At 43.7% G+C, this 17272-nt stretch overlaps 1 protein-coding gene across 2 annotated transcripts in view; it reads right to left on the bottom strand.

Annotated features, from left to right (window-relative positions):
* The window catches only part of slc4a4a (solute carrier family 4 member 4a), a gene marked incomplete at both ends in the record, with an annotated part of 91382 nt that extends 87847 nt beyond the window's left edge, over positions 1-3535 (bottom strand). The window contains one exon of one of the 2 annotated variants that reach the window (XM_084457003.1): positions 3328-3400. In XM_084457003.1, coding sequence (XP_084313129.1) covers positions 3328-3400 — 73 coding nt within the window. Of the gene's footprint in view, positions 1-3327 lie in introns of both variants that reach the window. The other variant, XM_084457002.1, reaches the window with a different exon arrangement.
* Between the last annotated feature and the right edge of the window lie 13737 nt (positions 3536-17272).

Here is a 17272-nt window from a genome sequence, read left to right on the forward strand (position 1 = left end):
TGTCACTCCTGTCATGGATGAATTCTGGATCGTTATCAGCATTTGATGCATTTCAGTGATCAAAGTAAATACAGAAGTGTGTGTGTGCGTGCGTGCGTGCGTGCGTGCGTGCGTGCGTGCCTGTGTGTGTCCACTTTCTTTGTGCTGGACAAACATTACTTTCAATGCAATATCATGTCTGTATGTTCTGTCCTCCTGCTTTGATATACAGTACATCGTCCCACAACAGTTAGTAAAGCACTAAATCAACATTATCAATAGTTCAGTAAATTGCATTACAGTCCATCTCTAAAGCCTGGAGGTGGGGGTTAGGGAAAGTCGTAAGTCTGTTTCTGGAGGGAAACAAACTAGCCATGCCTAAGGGAACAGGGGCAGGCTGTACTTCAGTCCCACAACACACATTTACTACCTTACTACCTTACTACCTTACACAGCAGCGAGTCACTGGGAAATACAAGGCGTCTCCACTGGTATGTAGTTCCACCCTGACTCTAACCTGTGAGCCCAGACTTTGAGTGGCTCACTAGAGGAAGCCAGGAGGACTGGACCAGGATTCAGGCGGAGCGGAGGCCATGACAACGTGAGCAGCTCAAACTAAAGAAAGAGCATTTTGACCTGGTCCTCCCAATTGCCACTAACTTACTTCATCCAGTAACCTGATGCGTTAAAAAAGTCACACCCAGGTGGTGATGTAAGTGGTGCAGTTTTATGAGCAATCTCTACTGCCTTCTAGTGCTGGTGTGCAACGGTATTGGCGTCTCCTGATTGGTCTAAATCTCATGCTACAAACGGACACACATGTCATCCATCACGTATAGACCCTTTCAATGGAACTTTTGGTCACTTTGGCAATGACTTCTTGGTCCAAGTAAACTGCACTGTAAACTGTGGTATTATTGTTTTGAATATGAACATGACATGAAATGGTCAATAGAGGAGGCTGTTTTATTTAAGCAATAAACAACGAGAGGCCGTGTGTTATAGTGATTTTATAACAGCTAGGGGGCATTGTTAGGCCCGACGCGAAGCGGAGTGCCTAAAACCCCCCTAGCTGTTATAGAATCACTATAACACACGGCCTCGAGTGGTTTATTTCTTTTATACAACGGTTACTACAGCTATTAGTGTAAAATAAACACACAGCAATATAAAATATTAACATTTATTCAAAACGAAGCATCATTCCCTCAATTCCGGCGAGCAAAATAGTTCCTCTAACAAAAAGGCTGCCAAGAAACAGATGCATTGGATGGAATGTTCAGTTGTTTTGAAGAAACACAATAATGGGCCTACAATGCATTGGATCAAATGGGAGGCGCATTAATACTGACAATGGAATGATATGTGGTTCTAGGTGTGTGTTACAAAGTATTTTAACACGGCTTCCAGCCAATCAGAATCAAGAACCAGAACTAACCGTTGAATAATCATAGTTCTACAACGGAGAGTTTGGATACTTGATTCTGATTGGCTAGCAGCCATGGTAAAATACTCTGTAACCCACTGCTGCGACCACATAACAATTAGTATTAATGCGCCGTCAATCTCATTGACAAGGCCATTGATAAAATCAAGCGGTAGGCTATGCTTTGCGTAGCAACCACTTGCAGCAACCTCGCCTTTTTCGTATCCTATTACAAAAACGCACTCATCAGTCCTACTCCAACACTTCCACACCCCTACCAGCAAAAACGAGTGCTCTGGAGAACTGTTTTAATAACTGCACCATAGCTGGAAATATTCAAATAAACGTGAACCACCCGAATTATGCCTTATGGCTTATGTGAACAAGGCCAACCCAAATAGGCGAGATAGCCTATGTTGCCTGGCAACCATTTAATTCAGAACTATAGCCTATCGCGGAGGATTTTGTAAATACTAAAATGATAAGAATGATCAGTAAATAAATGATTGAATGTTACTACTGAGTGTTTTTTGTGAATATATATATGTAGTAACCGTTGCAGAAAAGCAATTGACCACTCGAGGCAGTGGGTTACAGGGGATTTTACCACAGCTACGGGGGTAGCTGTGCTTGTTAGGCTCCGCTATCGCGTCGGGCCTAACAACACCTCGTAGCTGTGGTAAAATCCCCTGTAACCCACTGCCTCGAGTGGTCAATTGCTTAATTTTGTCCCATTTTTGGAATTATGGAATGTTCATTTGTTAGTGGTGGCAGATTTGAAAATATCCACAGCCGCCACTCCTACAATTTTCACAGTACTCTCCCATATCATGGACCAAAATGTTAAGATTTTGTGAGCTTTCCCTCACATTCAAATATCTATGCAAAGCCCTTGATATGTTCTGAAATATTCAGTGTTGTCTGAAAACCATGCTCCCCATTCACACGAATGGCGGAATGTTCAGAGCTCCACTCTAGCAACAGTTGGTAATTTCAAATGTATACACGTTGTCACTACCCCTACAGTTTTTAAGCTTACATATTAGTACAATGTGACATAAGTACACGTACATATTATATTGCAAAATGCTCATCTGGTTCCAAAGATTCATATGATGTAAATATCTAAGTTGTGACATTAATACTTCTTGAGATAGAGCTGTCTGAAGCTGGCATTGATTTCCTCATGGCTACCCTCTATTGCTGGTATGCAACGGTAGTGTTGACTCCTGATTGGTCTAAATCTCATGGTACAAACGGACACACACACACACACACACACACACACAGACACATATGTCACATATAGAAGTCGCTGCACTGCTTTAAAAAGTGTTGGAAAGCGACTAGGGCCTTTTGACACCAAATACTCAACAGAGGCACAAGTGTTTCTCTTGTTAGATCTTAATTGAAGATTACCAGAAGGTAAGAGGCATCTCCCGACATACTGTCAAAGGGTATTTGATGTACTGTAGGGTACCCTTTAGAACAGTATAGGCCAAAGATTGTTTTTAATCTTTGTTGTCCAATGGCCCAGGAGAAGATTAGCCATGCAGGTAAACACAGGATCACATGCTTTGCGTCCTACATCGTTGTCATTAATCAGCTCACTAATTAGGTGAGAATTTAAGACAAGTAAGAGACTACTCTTGAGTATTGACCATTTCTTCTGCAATTTTATCGCTAAAAGCAGGTACAGTATGCAGTCTATATCAACAAATTGTCTACCTCATTCCACAAAGAACAACCATTGCCAACCTACACACCATACATATGACATTTTCCATTTCCCATGTCCCATAATTTGGGGACGTTTCTTCAAAAGCTTGACTAGAGCACTTTTGGACAGAAACAACTTCAACCATTTTATGGAGCAGACTATAAAAGATGGGACTGGGAAAGGTAGAATGAGAACGGCTTACCTTCAAGCTCTTCCTCGTCACAGACGTGCTTGACGAAGGACGCCCCCCGGTCCAACACCGCCTCGTCCTCCATCCTGTAGTAGTAGAAGAAGAAGAAAGACTGCTCACACTTCTGCTCCAATGACAGAGTGGAACCATAGCGCCTGGGCTCGTTGACCTGCAGAGTGTTAGGACTGGGAGTCAGTCTGGTGCTGCTGGAAGCGCTCATCTTCCTGTCTGTTCAAGACTCATTTACAAATCCTCTTCTCACAGCCCCCGAGCTAGAAGTGTGAGTGTTGTACGCTAGCGTCTGTGCGAGCTCTGAGGCTTCTGCCCTTGAACAGGGAAGCGTAAGACTGGGCAGGTAATCCCGCTGAAGAGAGGGCGGGGGAGGCTAGAGAGGCCTGCTATCCCACTGAAGAGGGGGCAGGGGAGGCTAGAGAGGCCTGCTTTGCATCTAATTGAGGGTGACAGGCCAAAGTGACAGCTAGCAGTCATGCGCAGGGCCTCCATTGGTTTGAATCTAAACTACAGCGAACCATATTTGAGTCAACATGAGGCACTGTCTATTTAGACTTGCAGTCAGTTCAAGTTCAAGTCTACCAAATTCTAATTGTAACTAAATCTTCCAAGAAGCAATTGTTATTTTATTTCAATATCTTTTTTGAATTGACTGAATTGGAATTGAATACTATACCACAACGCTCTCACAGACACACACGCACACACACATGCGCGCCCAGACACTACAGAGTACTCCATCTGGTGTGTAATGTGTGAGTCCACAACCCCCACCCTCACCTCAGAGCGCCGGGCTGAGTCCACAACCCCCACCCTCACCTCAGAGCGCCGGGCTGAGTCCACAACCCCCACCCTCACCTCAGAGCGCCGGGCTGAGTCCACAACCCCCACCCTCACCTCAGAGCGCCGGGCTGAGTCCACAACCCCCACCCTCACCTCAGAGCGCCAGGTTGAGTTCACAACCCCCACCCTCACCTCAGAGCGCCGGGCTGAGCCCACAACCCCCACCCTCACCTCAGAGCGCCAGGTTGAGTTCACAACCCCCACCCTCACCTCAGAGCGCCGGGCTGAGTCCACAACCCCCACCCTCACCTCAGAGCGTCTGGCTGTGCCCACAACTTCCACCCTCACCTCAGAGCGCCAGGTTGAGTTCACAACCCCCACCCTCACCTCAGAGCGCCGGGCTGAGTCCACAACCCCCACCCTCACCTCAGAGCGCCGGGCTGAGTCCACAACCCCCACCCTCACCTCAGAGCGCCAGGTTGAGTTCACAACCCCCACCCTCACCTCAGAGCGCCGGGCTGAGCCCACAACCCCCACCCTCACCTCAGAGCGCCAGGTTGAGTTCACAACCCCCACCCTCACCTCAGAGCGCCGGGCTGAGTCCACAACCCCCACCCTCACCTCAGAGCGCCAGGTTGAGTTCACAACCCCCACCCTCACCTCAGAGCGCCGGGCTGAGCCCACAACCCCCACCCTCACCTCAGAGCGCCGGGCTGAGCCCACAACCCCCACCCTCACCTCAGAGCAAGCTGGGCACCACGTTGGTCTTCTGCTCATCCGCCCTCAAAGGATTAACCCAGCTTTAATTAAGTGACAACTTACAAACACATACAGTAACAGGCCTTTGTGTGTGAGACTCTCTCCATAGGGGGAATGGATGTGTTTACAACTCAGTTTTGTGGGTTATAAGTGTGTTATACTGTAACTAACTTAAAATAACAAAAAAGATTATCAGATGATATTTGAAATTTGAATGAAAATAATACATAATAGTTTTATATCTCAAGTAATTTCAGCAAGCAAACACTCAAAACCAATGTCTCAATCAGGATTATAACCAAACTTATTCAACTCCCTATACCAGCTTCAGAGGCCATTAATATGCAAAAAGATATCAAATAATTCCCATCTCACTTCAACAAGTTGTTATGACATTATAATGACACTACACAGTGCATATTTCAGTAAAGCCACAGTATGTCTGACTTGCTCATTTTCTCATAAAATCTACTTAATCTTAATTGTTTTTATTATAATTCAGTAGGCTACATAGAACATTACATTTCACAGTTCCCAATTTCATACACAAGAATATTAGTAGTTTGCAGATCATTTTCCATTTCTATGTTGCCACTAATAGCTACCTGATTAATGTTTGGTAATTTTACATGGCCATACGATTCACAAGATCTTTGAACAGAGAATTGAAACTCATCAAATATGACTTTTACACACAACCTGAGCCAAAAGAGAAACCGTTCCAAGGAGGACTCTTGTTTCTTGTAATGATAGTGAAAAGCGGTCAGTCACACACCACTGAAATCTGAGATCACATTCAGCAGTGTTGCAATATTCTGTATAGTGATGGACACAACTATAGCGAGCAAGCCCATTCTTTTTCAATTTGAACGTCACCTTATAAAGGTCCAGTCATGACATGAGCAGTGAATATGCTATTGCATTGTTTACTTGAGACTATTTTACTGAATTTAGCTTGACAGTTTTAACAGCTTGGGTTGGAAGAACTTTTCTTTGTTGTTTTTTGTGTGTTGGCTGTAAGCCGACACACCATGAAGAGGGGATCCTATTTGTTGCTCCCTTCCTCCCTTCCTCCCTCCCTGTTGGCGTTGTTGACCTGCAGTTATATGTTGCTACCACAAGAGGCAGTGGTCCCAGAACATCAAAAGAAAAAGACTCCACAGATTTCCCAAGTCAGCGGTGGCCGAGTGGAAGGTTGTGAGTTCAATCCTTGGTGTGGACATACCAAGGTACCATGACATATTTTGTCACTGGATGTTATAGAAGTTATGTAACGAGCGTGGGTCATATTTTTTAATTATAGACCCTTTTACAGCCTAGTCAGCACAAGTATGCGCGCGCATTCTTGAAACAGTAGCAGAGGAAGACAGATGAAATCGCCATTATTAAGCGTACGGACTGGACTGAGGACATCATCAAAAATGCCCGCGTTTGCGGTGCCCATTTTAAATCAGGTAAGTTATTTTGACTACCTGGTTTCACTGGAATGTCTGGTTGAAATGTAGCCCTTCTCAGTCCCGTTGTCGCATTCCGCTCGCTCATGCCAGACAACAGTCCTTTGCTGGTCCATTCACTTTGCCGTCAAAATAAATCGGTGTCGGCCTAGTTAGGAGAGGCGCTCATATTTACAAGTGTCAGATAAACATGAAGCTTCAAAACACTGCCACCACCACAGAAGAAGACTACCTCGGAAAAATAATTTAACTCGGACAGAACGGGTCTAAATAAGTTATTTATTGGTAGCACCGAGGCTTCAAAACCCGCTCTATTGTGCTGGATTAGCATTGGAAGCATTGGAACTGATGTGTCCAGGTGACAAGACCTATCTTTATTTGTCAGACATTACCGTCCTACCAGTCCCGCACAGAAACAAGCCAGCCAACACACATAAGCCAGGCTGGGCCTGGCCTGGTTTCTGACAGCTTAATTCTCTCCTGCTCCACCTATGGAACAACCACAGACATAACAGGCTCAATCCCCAGACTGAAGCACTGCTTGCAATGCACCATTTCTACTTCTTGTAGTAACATGTTGCGCTATATGCTGGAAGACTCAAATCAACACTTTGTCGTTTCATATCATGAAGTCGTGTTAGATTAGGTAGTCTACAGAGGAATGCAGTGGCTGCAGTTTTTTTATGTTCTTGGGTTTGAAATTTAGCTGAGTCAGTGTGTGAAAACATGAAAGTATATTGGTCATAGGAATGCGTTATAACGTAATACGTTGGCTACGATAGACGATAGAACATCCAAAATGTTTTACAAACTTTTACCCCAATCCAGATAACTCAGTACATAATAATATATTGAACACATGATGACACGGGAAGAAGCATGGTGCTTTCTCACTCCCCATAAAAGCACTTTAGGTAGGCTATAGGCTAGGGTAGGCAGATGGGTTTATACATTATCGCATATTCTCTAGCCTATCAACTCTAATATCATATCCGATATTTAATATCAAATGAAACACTTAAATAATTTACATGTAGATCCTTTTGAGCTAAATTGACTTGGTCAATTAAATTTCACAATTCACCTTTTCAATGAGATGCGCTGTGACAGCGAACATGCGCGTTAAATACCTATTTGCGCTCCAATGAGAAGCCTATGCCTTGAACCTAAGATTAATTGTTGTCAAAGGTTGGACTATAGGCGACATTAAGATAACATTGACGTGACTTACTTCTTGGCGGCACTCATCTTAAATTGGCCGTGATAAGATATCCAGAGAATCCAGTCCAAGTGTCACCGCTGGCTGGGCTGCTGTTTGATCTGGATCAGACACACTCGCATTAGCATGAAGTCAAAAGCGAACTCTTTGCCTGGTTGAGGCAATTTGCAAGTTAGTGCCACACAATAATATAACTAATACTACTAGTATCTAGAACTACAGCCAGAACATTTAGCTCCCAGTTAGGCAATAGATAAACTATTAGAAGCGTCATGCTGGAACTCATTAACATGTCAGCTGGTCATACAGGACACAATCTGAGCGAGCCTACTTAACCTACCTGAAATGTTCGGGTTAAGTAGAACAATGTTCTTTTGGTCTCTTCACGCCTTCGACAGCATGTATTCACCTGGCGGAGGGTTATTCTTGGTCTCTTCACCCCTTCGACAGCATGTATTCACCTGGCGGAGGGTATGACTGAAGGCACGCGGCTCCTTAAGAGTGTTGGACTCTCTGAAGAACCGTCCCTCTGTCCGCGTCACACCTCCAGGGGGAGGTCAGTCAGATCGGCTTCTCCACATGTAGCCTAGTCGTCCAAGCAAGCGTCAAGAAAAACAAAACATTAATATCCTAACATCAAGGTAGCTTTTATTTATGATTAGTTTGATTAGGTTATTAATCTACTGAGTTGAATTATCTAGCCTATATGTGTAGGCCTATTATTCATGTTAAGACTTGGTAGCATAATAGTAGCCTATTTTAGTATGTTAGTAGGCTACTTAATTACAAAGTATAAAAATGCTATAGTTTACAATTCATTATTGTAAGATAAGTAGGCCCTAATGGGTTTTGAGTCTCTAGCGACATCTAATGGAAGCACACTTATGAGATCACCATGCCTACTGTAGCTCATGTTGATGAGTACTTACTGTAGCTCATGTTAATGTATACTTTTTAAATGGTGTGCCCAAGATCTCCTTTTCAGATTAACCCAAGACCTCTTTTTCATGTTGCAGTAACACTTTACCTTAAGTTTACATTAATTACTATGTAACTACATAAAGTAGGCTAGTACTGTTACTTTACTAATGCAGTTGCATCAACAACCCAGCTAGCAATCATTTGTTCTAAAAATGTTCTAAGAATGTGAGAACATTAGCAGAACGTGTTGGGAACGTTCTCCAGTGTTGTGGGAACATTCCCTGCCAGCTGGGAAGCTGCTTCTCTTAACAGCTAGTTTGTTCTTGTTGTTGTTGTTTGTTCTTGTTGTTCAGAGTGTGTTGATGCTCTATTATAGCCATAGTAAAGTAGGCTAAACATGAAAAATGGCCAAATGACACCTTATTTTTTCTAATACAAACACAGAAGTTATTAAATAAGTTAACACATTTGTCTGCTGCTTGCCTGTGTTATTTCTTAATGTTGAAATGAAAGTGTGAAATTGCTGATATGCTTGAGATGGCAATAGTGCTGACTATAGTACTGTTTGTAATACATGTTGTTTAACATTATACATGTGAATGTGATGGTAGCATCACAATATTGTGTGTTATGTATAAAAACATTTAACATTGTTTTGAGAACAAATTTGAAGTTCTGGAAAATACTAGGAGCTCACTGCTACCGCAGCCAGACTAAATAGGCCCTTATTAAATCTCCTGTATATTCAAGTATGTGTTCAACTTCAAGAATATGGTTAAAAGCTGGAACAGTCTTTTAATAACTGCTTACTGGTGCTTTAGAAGTTTTCAAACCATTTCTTGGACTTTTGAATGTAAGTGCACACATACAGTACACACACACACACACACACACACACACACGCACTCGCACGCACGCATGCACGTACGCACGCACACACACACACACACACACAAGGACATCATTGCTGACCTAGGCAGCAAATTATAGTGACATTTTAGAATTGCACTTAATTAACCACGTAAAGCACCCACTGGTGAGATCAAATATTGCGACTAAACATTTTTTAAGGTTTTTTTCAGCACTTCCATGATCATCTGAAAAAATTTAAAATAGCCTATGAAATACACACACGTACACTCGCGCACCCACACACACACAGTACATACATACACACAGTACATACATACATACATACACAGAATGAAATTGTCTATAGTTTATAATACAAAGATATATTGCCCTTTTAGGTGTTCATGCAGGTGTGAAGTGATATCCACTACAGCTTGTTGCAAGTTAACCAAAACCTTTATGCGTAGGGTGTGTACTGTGTTCAGAGGTATGAAATTAAATGGCCAGATTACAACAAGCAAGGACACAACTGGCAAGACAAAACAACAATTATGCAAATAGACAATAATGTCTGACAATATTCCACAGAACCATGTATTCAACAGCGCGGGGCGCGGCCTTGCATGGCTCTCAACGTAACAGTGGGTTCCTAACAGCTCTTCAGTCAAAGAGGGCTTTTGAAGGCATTTAAGATGACATGTTGCTGTTCTGAAATTTGAAATGAGCCCTCTTAGCCGAAACGCGTCAGCGTTCTGTCTGAACTGGCCTTTCCACTTAGACACATTAAAGTAGTAGTATAATGTTGCCCAATTAGACGGATTGATCTCTACATCTTGCCACATTAATTTAATTAAGAAATTAGTCCAATCTCTACTTGAGTGGTGTCCAGCCAGGGGAGACAATTTGTGATACAAATGACTTTATACATTGAATAACCAGCTCAGTTGCCTTGCGGTTAGAGTGTCTGCCCTGAGACTGGGAGGTCGTGAGTTCGATCCCCGGCCGAGTCATACCAAAGACTATAAAAATTATACCCGATGTCTCCCTGCTTGGCACTCAGCATCAAGGGTTAGGTTGAAGGTAAGTCCCTGCAACATACTAGCGTCATGTCCAGGGGGTGGACCTGTTCATACTAGCGTCATGTCCAGGGGGTGGACCTGTTCATACTAGCGTCATGTCCAGGGGGTGGACCTGTTCATACTAGCGTCATGTCCAGGGGGTGGACCTGTTCATACTAGAGTCATGTCCAGGGGGTGGACCTGTTCATACTAGCGTCATGTCCAGGGGGTGGACTTGTACATCAAGCTGCCTCACGCTACAGGAGATAGGCTCCTGCCTTATGGGCCACTAGGCCCGAGAAACGTTGGTTGAATAATTGACTTTATACATTGTCCTTTAATTTGACATGAGCTACCACTGCAACTCATCCAGCAAGGTTGTCTTTAGAAAAGAACAGACAGATCAGCACATGTTAAATGAAAACTTCAAAATTCACTTTCATCATTTATTCTGGCCAGTTGAGACAGAACGCTAGGCCCTCTTAGCCAAAACATGTCAGCGTTCTGTTTGTTCTTTTCTAAAGACAGCCCAGCTGAATGAATGTTACCCTTGAGTCCACCATATTCTTCAAGTATTTTTGAGGAGCGCGCCCTACCTCCAACCTACCACTACAACTGTCAGACATTCGTATTCGGACAGAGAAACTCACATCCCCATGGACAGTGCAGTGGGCATTGGCGCTGCCAGTAATGGCTTCTATTATTGTACCCATTAAATGTTACACTGAAGAAAAGTGCCCATGCTCTATTAGTTTGTCAGCGGGAATGTGGCGACCTTGACAAACTCACTATTCCTAGTTCCTTGACAAGCCCACTATTCCTAGCTCCTTGACAAACCCACTCTTCCTAGCTCCTTGACAAACCCACTCTTCCTAGCTCCTTGACAAGCCCACTCTTCCTAGCTCCTTGACAAGCCCATTATTCCTAGCTCCTTGACAAGCCCACTCTTCCTAGCTCCTTGACAAGCCCATTATTCCTAGCTCCTTGACAAACCCACTCTTCCTAGCTCCTTGACAAGCCCACTCTTCCTAGCTCCTTGACAAGCCCACTATTCCTAGCTCCTTGACAAGCCCACTATTCCTAGCTCCTTGACAAGCCCATTATTCCTAGCTCCTTGACAAGCCCACTCTTCCTAGCTCCTTGACAAACCCACTCTTCCTAGCTCCTTGACAAACCCACTCTTCCTAGCTCCTTGACAAACCCACTCTTCCTAGCTCCTTGACAAACCCACTCTTCCTAGCTCCTTGACAAGCCCACTATTCCTAGCTCCTTGACAAGCCCACTCTTCCTAGCTCCTTGACAAGCCCACTCTTCCTAGCTCCTTGACAAACCCACTCTTCCTAGCTCCTTGACAAGCCCACTCTTCCCTGTTCTAAATGTTCCTCCTCATGCGGCTGCCTACAGGGCAAGTTACTGCAGGTTCCAGGCTCAGCCCACTACACACTGCCCTACTACTTTAAGTTAAGCGTTATTTACAGTAATAACAGTACGACTATGATTATAGTTTACGCCCTCCCACTGAGATACACAAACGCTGTCAGATAGTGATGGTTTGAAAAGACTGAGGCTGCAGAAGTGAGTCCAGAAAGACTAAGGCTTGCATTTCAACTGAACCGGACGGACAGGGCCTTTTTGCAACATGTAGGCATATTTTTGATACACCTAGTGTACTGTACCTGTTATTACATAAAGTATAAACTTGGCATGTGTCAGGCACATAGCTCAGGAGATAGAGTGGCCGGCTGGGGATCACGAGGTCGCCGGTTAAATCCCAGCTCCTGGCTTTGTGCTGAAGTGTCCTTGAGCTACTGAACCCCAAAATGGCTCCCGTGCAGCACGGTGGTGCAGTACCTAGTACTGTCCCTCACAGCAACAAGGTCTCCGGGCCTTTCTGTGTGGAGTTTGCTTGTTTTCAAGGGTTTTCTCCAATAACCCAATATGAAAAACATACAGAAGAACAGATGCTTTTCAGTCCAGTCTCTGACCAGGACCTGGATTGAGCATCTGGATTTTGACCCCGGGCGCCATGAACGATAGCTGCCTACTGCTTCTGGCTGCCCCTGGAGGAGGACGTCTTGGATGGGAGAAATGCAGGGAACAATATCCACTGGCAACACCCGAAAAATTGCATGTGTATGTGTGCAATGTGTATGTCATGAATAAAGACCCCCCTCCTGTAATTAATTTTTTTTATTTTTTTAGATACCATAAAAAAACAAGTGCACAGTGAACCTGCCATCCCCCACCTATGATGCATCAGCATGTAGGCTACAGTTGTTGAATTAAATGTTAAAAGAAAGTTCTCATCTGATAATGGATCTCCTTCAGCTTCAGAGCCCTAACCCAGCTTCACAACACCCGTACTATCCAGAGGCCTGAAGCACACAGCCTGGAAAAAATCTATGTAGGATACAATCTGGACTTCTAGCTGCCCAGAACGATTACAGTGGGCAGATGTACTTGTACAGATGTACAGACAAACTCCTTCAGCCGAACAGTGTAGCAAGCTGAGAGGGAATTATGTCCAAATTGTGCACTTTGTGACAAGTTTTTGAAATTGGGTCTGGTGTTAGGTATGGGCATATGGTTTTCAAAAACCACCACATACAAGCTGCCTGGTGGCCGATATGCAAAAAGTCTAATATGGCCCTTGCCGGAAAGACATAATTCAGATTCAGATTACTTTATTGATCCCAGAAGGGCCATTCATTTGCAGCCCGTAACCTAGCCACAGAAAAAAAGCACAGCAAAGACATTCTCAGGCAAAACAAGTTTTATGTTGAATGCATATCTCAACTCCTGTTAGTACTACATCCTTGTATAATATCACTTTTCTACTTTTTTTGGTGCGTGGAATCCATTTCGGAAGTCATTTTTCTATTTCTTGTCATTTCAAGGACAAAGGTCATTTTCAAGGTCGTTTTTTAACTGAAAAGCAGTCATAAGTCTGGAACTAAGTCACATAGAAAGATGATCTGGGGCTCTAAGCCTGTTTTCAACCCAAGGAATTCATTATTCAGTTTATTGGACATCTTGCTGTCACTCTAATGTCAAAAAAAATACTATGGTGGGCTGATGCCGTCTCCCTTGTCAGAATCTATAGATTTCGTACATTAAACTTTTTGCACAGACCATACCGCCTTATATTAAATATTCTACAGATTTTATAAATAAGATCTCTAATCTTAATGTTATTCCAGATGATGTTACTAGTATTTTATTAACTCTGGATGTGGCTAGACTGTACACTAACTTTCCACATGAAGGAGGTCTTGAGGCTCTATAACCGTCACGGTCCACCGGCCTGGCCCCACCGCAGCGCCAGCTCCAGGCCCTTCCCCTGTGACTGTTCCCCTGAGACTGGCTGGTTCTGTTCCCCTGAGACTGGCTGGTTCTGTTGTTACTTTTCTCCTGTGACTCTGGCTGGTTCTGCTGTAACTGTTCCCCTGTGACTCTGGCTGGTTCTGTTGTTACTGTTCCCCTGAGACTGGCTGGTTCTGCTGCTACTGTTCCCCTGTGCCTCTCCTCCCTGTGTCACCCCGCCATGATTTCCCATCATGCTTCTGCGCAATAGTCCCCCTGTAGTTCCCCTCTGGTCCCTCTACTCCACCGCCAGTCCTAGTTTCCCAGTCCCAGATCCCCAGCCCTAGTTCCCCAGTCCCAGATCCCCAGTCCTAGTTCCCCAGTCCCAGATCCCCAGCCCTAGTTCCCCAGTCCCAGATCCCCAGTCCTAGTTCCCCAGTCCCAGATCCCCAGTCCTAGTTCCCCAGTCCCAGGTCCCCAGCCCTAGTTTCCCAGTCCCAGATCCCCAGTCCTAGTTCCCCAGTCCCAGGTCCCCAGCCCTAGTTTCCCAGTCCCAGATCCCCAGTCCTAGTTCCCCAGTCCCAGGTCCCCAGCCCTAGTTTCCCAGTCCCAGATCCCCAGTCCTAGTTTCCCAGTCCCAGATCCCCAGTCCTAGTTTCCCAGTCCCAGATCCCAAGCCCTAGTTCCCCAGTCCCAGATCCCCAGTCCTAGTTCCCCAGTCCCAGATCCCCAGCCCTAGTTCCCCAGTCCCTGTGCCCGGTTGTATAAAACCACTTAGGCTAAGGTTTGCCCTTAAATTCTAGTCTGAGGATCCCTTAGAATTAAGTGAGGTGCTTAAAATCAGTATAAGGATTTCCTTAAGATGCTTTAAGGGAAACCCCTTTGATTTCTGAGTGTTTGCCCTTAACTACTTGAGTATTCCCTTATGCGTTGCTAGAAGGTCCTTAATAACCATTTTCCTCTAAAATAGTTAAGGTACCCAAACAGCTCTCTTAAAAGTGAATATGGCAGAATGTATGATTGTTGAACAAGACAAGAAAATACCAAGACGCATTTTTCCAGACAGGCAAAACCCATTAGACACAATGAATGATGTGCAACTTATTCGGGAGTATAGATTTGACTGTCAATCAATCTAAATTGCACAAAATATGCAGAAAACTTGAACCTGACCTTGACCACCAAACCCTAACCCTAACCACCAAACCCTAACCCTAACCCTGACCACCAAACCAGGAGGAACCATGCATTGCCAGCGGTCCTTCAAGTGTTGATCGCCAAGAGGAGATCGTCTTGTTATGTTTGTCTCACCTCGTTCCTTTCAGTAGCCTCCCTGTACATTTACCCCTGTATATTTACCCTGTATATTTACCCCTGTATATTTACCCCTGTATATTTACCCTGTACATTTACCCCTGTATATTTACCCCTGTATATTTACCCTGTATATTACCCCTGTATATTTACCCTGTATATTTACCCTGTACATTTACCACTGTACTGTATATTTACCCCTGTATATTTACCCTGTATATTTACCCCTGTATATTTACCCTGTATATTTACCCCTGTATATTTACCCCTGTATATTTACCCTGGATATTTACCCTGTATATTTACCCTGTATATTTACCCCTGTATATTTACCCTGTATATATACCCCTGTATATTTACTAGGGGTGTAATGATACACTAATCTCACGATACGATACGATACACGATATTGGTTTGACGATAACAATACGATACGATACACTAAGGGCAGGTGTGAAGCGTTGCAGTAGCGCTGCTGTTCACACCAATAGTGCATTTCTCCACATTTCTACTCCACTACACTTAGTGAATTTAGAGCTTAACTGTTTTATATCATGGAGAGGCCTAGAGACAAAAGACGTGTTTGTTACCAGCATTGTGTAGCCAGCGTTCACTGATATACAATAAACATATCACAATATTGTTTTTACCTTGACGATACGTATTGTGACGTTTCTGTATCGCGATATATTGTGGCACGATATATTGTAACACCCCTAATATTTACCCTGTATATTTACCCTGTATATTTACCCCTGTATATTTACTCTGGATATTTACCCTGGATATTTACCCCTGTATATTTACCCTATATATTTACCCCTGTATATTTACCCTTGTATATTTACCCCTGGATATTTACCCTGGATATTTACCCCTGTATATTCACCCTGTATATTTACCCCTGTATATTTACCCTGTATTTTTACCCCTGTATATTTGCATTGCATGTCGCAGGGACTCACCCCCAGTTCAACCCTTGATGCTGAGTGCCAAGCAGGGAGGCATCGAGTAACAATTTTTTTAATAGTATTTGGTATTACTCGGCCAGAGATCGCACTCACAACCTCCCAGTCTGGAGTGCTGCACGGACACTCTAACCGCAAGGCTACTGAACTAGCTTCATGTCCAGGGGGTGTACTTGTACATCACGCTGCCTCACGCTACAGAAACAGGAGATAGGCTCCTGCCCTATGCTATATTTACCCCTGTATACAGTATTTACCCTGAATATTTACCCTGTATATTTACCCTGTATATTTACCCTGTATATTTACCCTGAATATTTACCCTGTATATTTACCCTGCGTATTTACATTGTATATTCACCCCTGTATATTTACATTGTATATTTACCCCTGTATATGTATATATATATATATATAGAGAGAGAGAGAGAGAGAGAGAGAGAGAGAGAAGGAGAAAGAGAGAGAGAGAAAGAGAGAGAGAAAAAAGAGAGAGAAAGAGAGAGAGAAAGAGAGAGAAAGAGAAAGAGAAAGAAAGAGAAAGAGAGAGAATGCACTTTCTCTTTTGTAGGCAAAATGCGCTGCTAGTTAGGGTTAGTTTGTTAGTTGGTTTTTGCACTGGTCTTTGTTGTGTTGTTTTTGGCACCACAATGTTGCAAAAAAAAAATCGTTTGTATGTCAAGTACAATGGCAATAAAAGGATTCTGATTCTGTATCCCTGCATATTTACCCCTGTATATTTACCCCGTATATTTACCCCGTAATTTATCTGTATGAGCTCTTTGCACAAGCTCCACTACTTCCTGAAACTCTACAGGCATATTTATTTCCTGTCCTATACTATTGGATGGAAGTGATTAATCAGGTGTGATCAGGTGTGCAGCACACCTGATTAATCACTTCCATCCAATAGTATAGGACAGGAAATAAAGATGCTGTCTGTCTACTGTCTGTCTTTCAAGACCACTCCCTCCCTCTTTGTTTTTAAATGCAACCACAACTTAAGAAACCACTTGCATATTTTTCACATAAGAATAGACCTGCACATCAAATTAAGACTTCTCAGCCCTCTCCCTAATGGGAATTACCTCGCTGGTACACAATTTAACACCTCCAAGATTACACAGTTCAAGCATCCACACACAGGAAAACAGGTCCCTATTAAAAGTGACTTCCTCACCACTAGACGGCGACATCTATATTTCATGGCGGAGACGGCTTCTCTGCTGATCTCAGATCTGCCCTCTCTCTACATGACGCACATTTTGACCCTTGACATCTAAGCCGCTGTCCTTGACTAGAAATCCAACGTGAGTT

The sequence above is a fragment of the Borostomias antarcticus genome (assembly GCF_949987555.1).
Source record: "Borostomias antarcticus genome assembly, chromosome: 23".
Lineage (NCBI taxonomy): Eukaryota > Metazoa > Chordata > Actinopteri > Stomiiformes > Stomiidae > Borostomias > Borostomias antarcticus.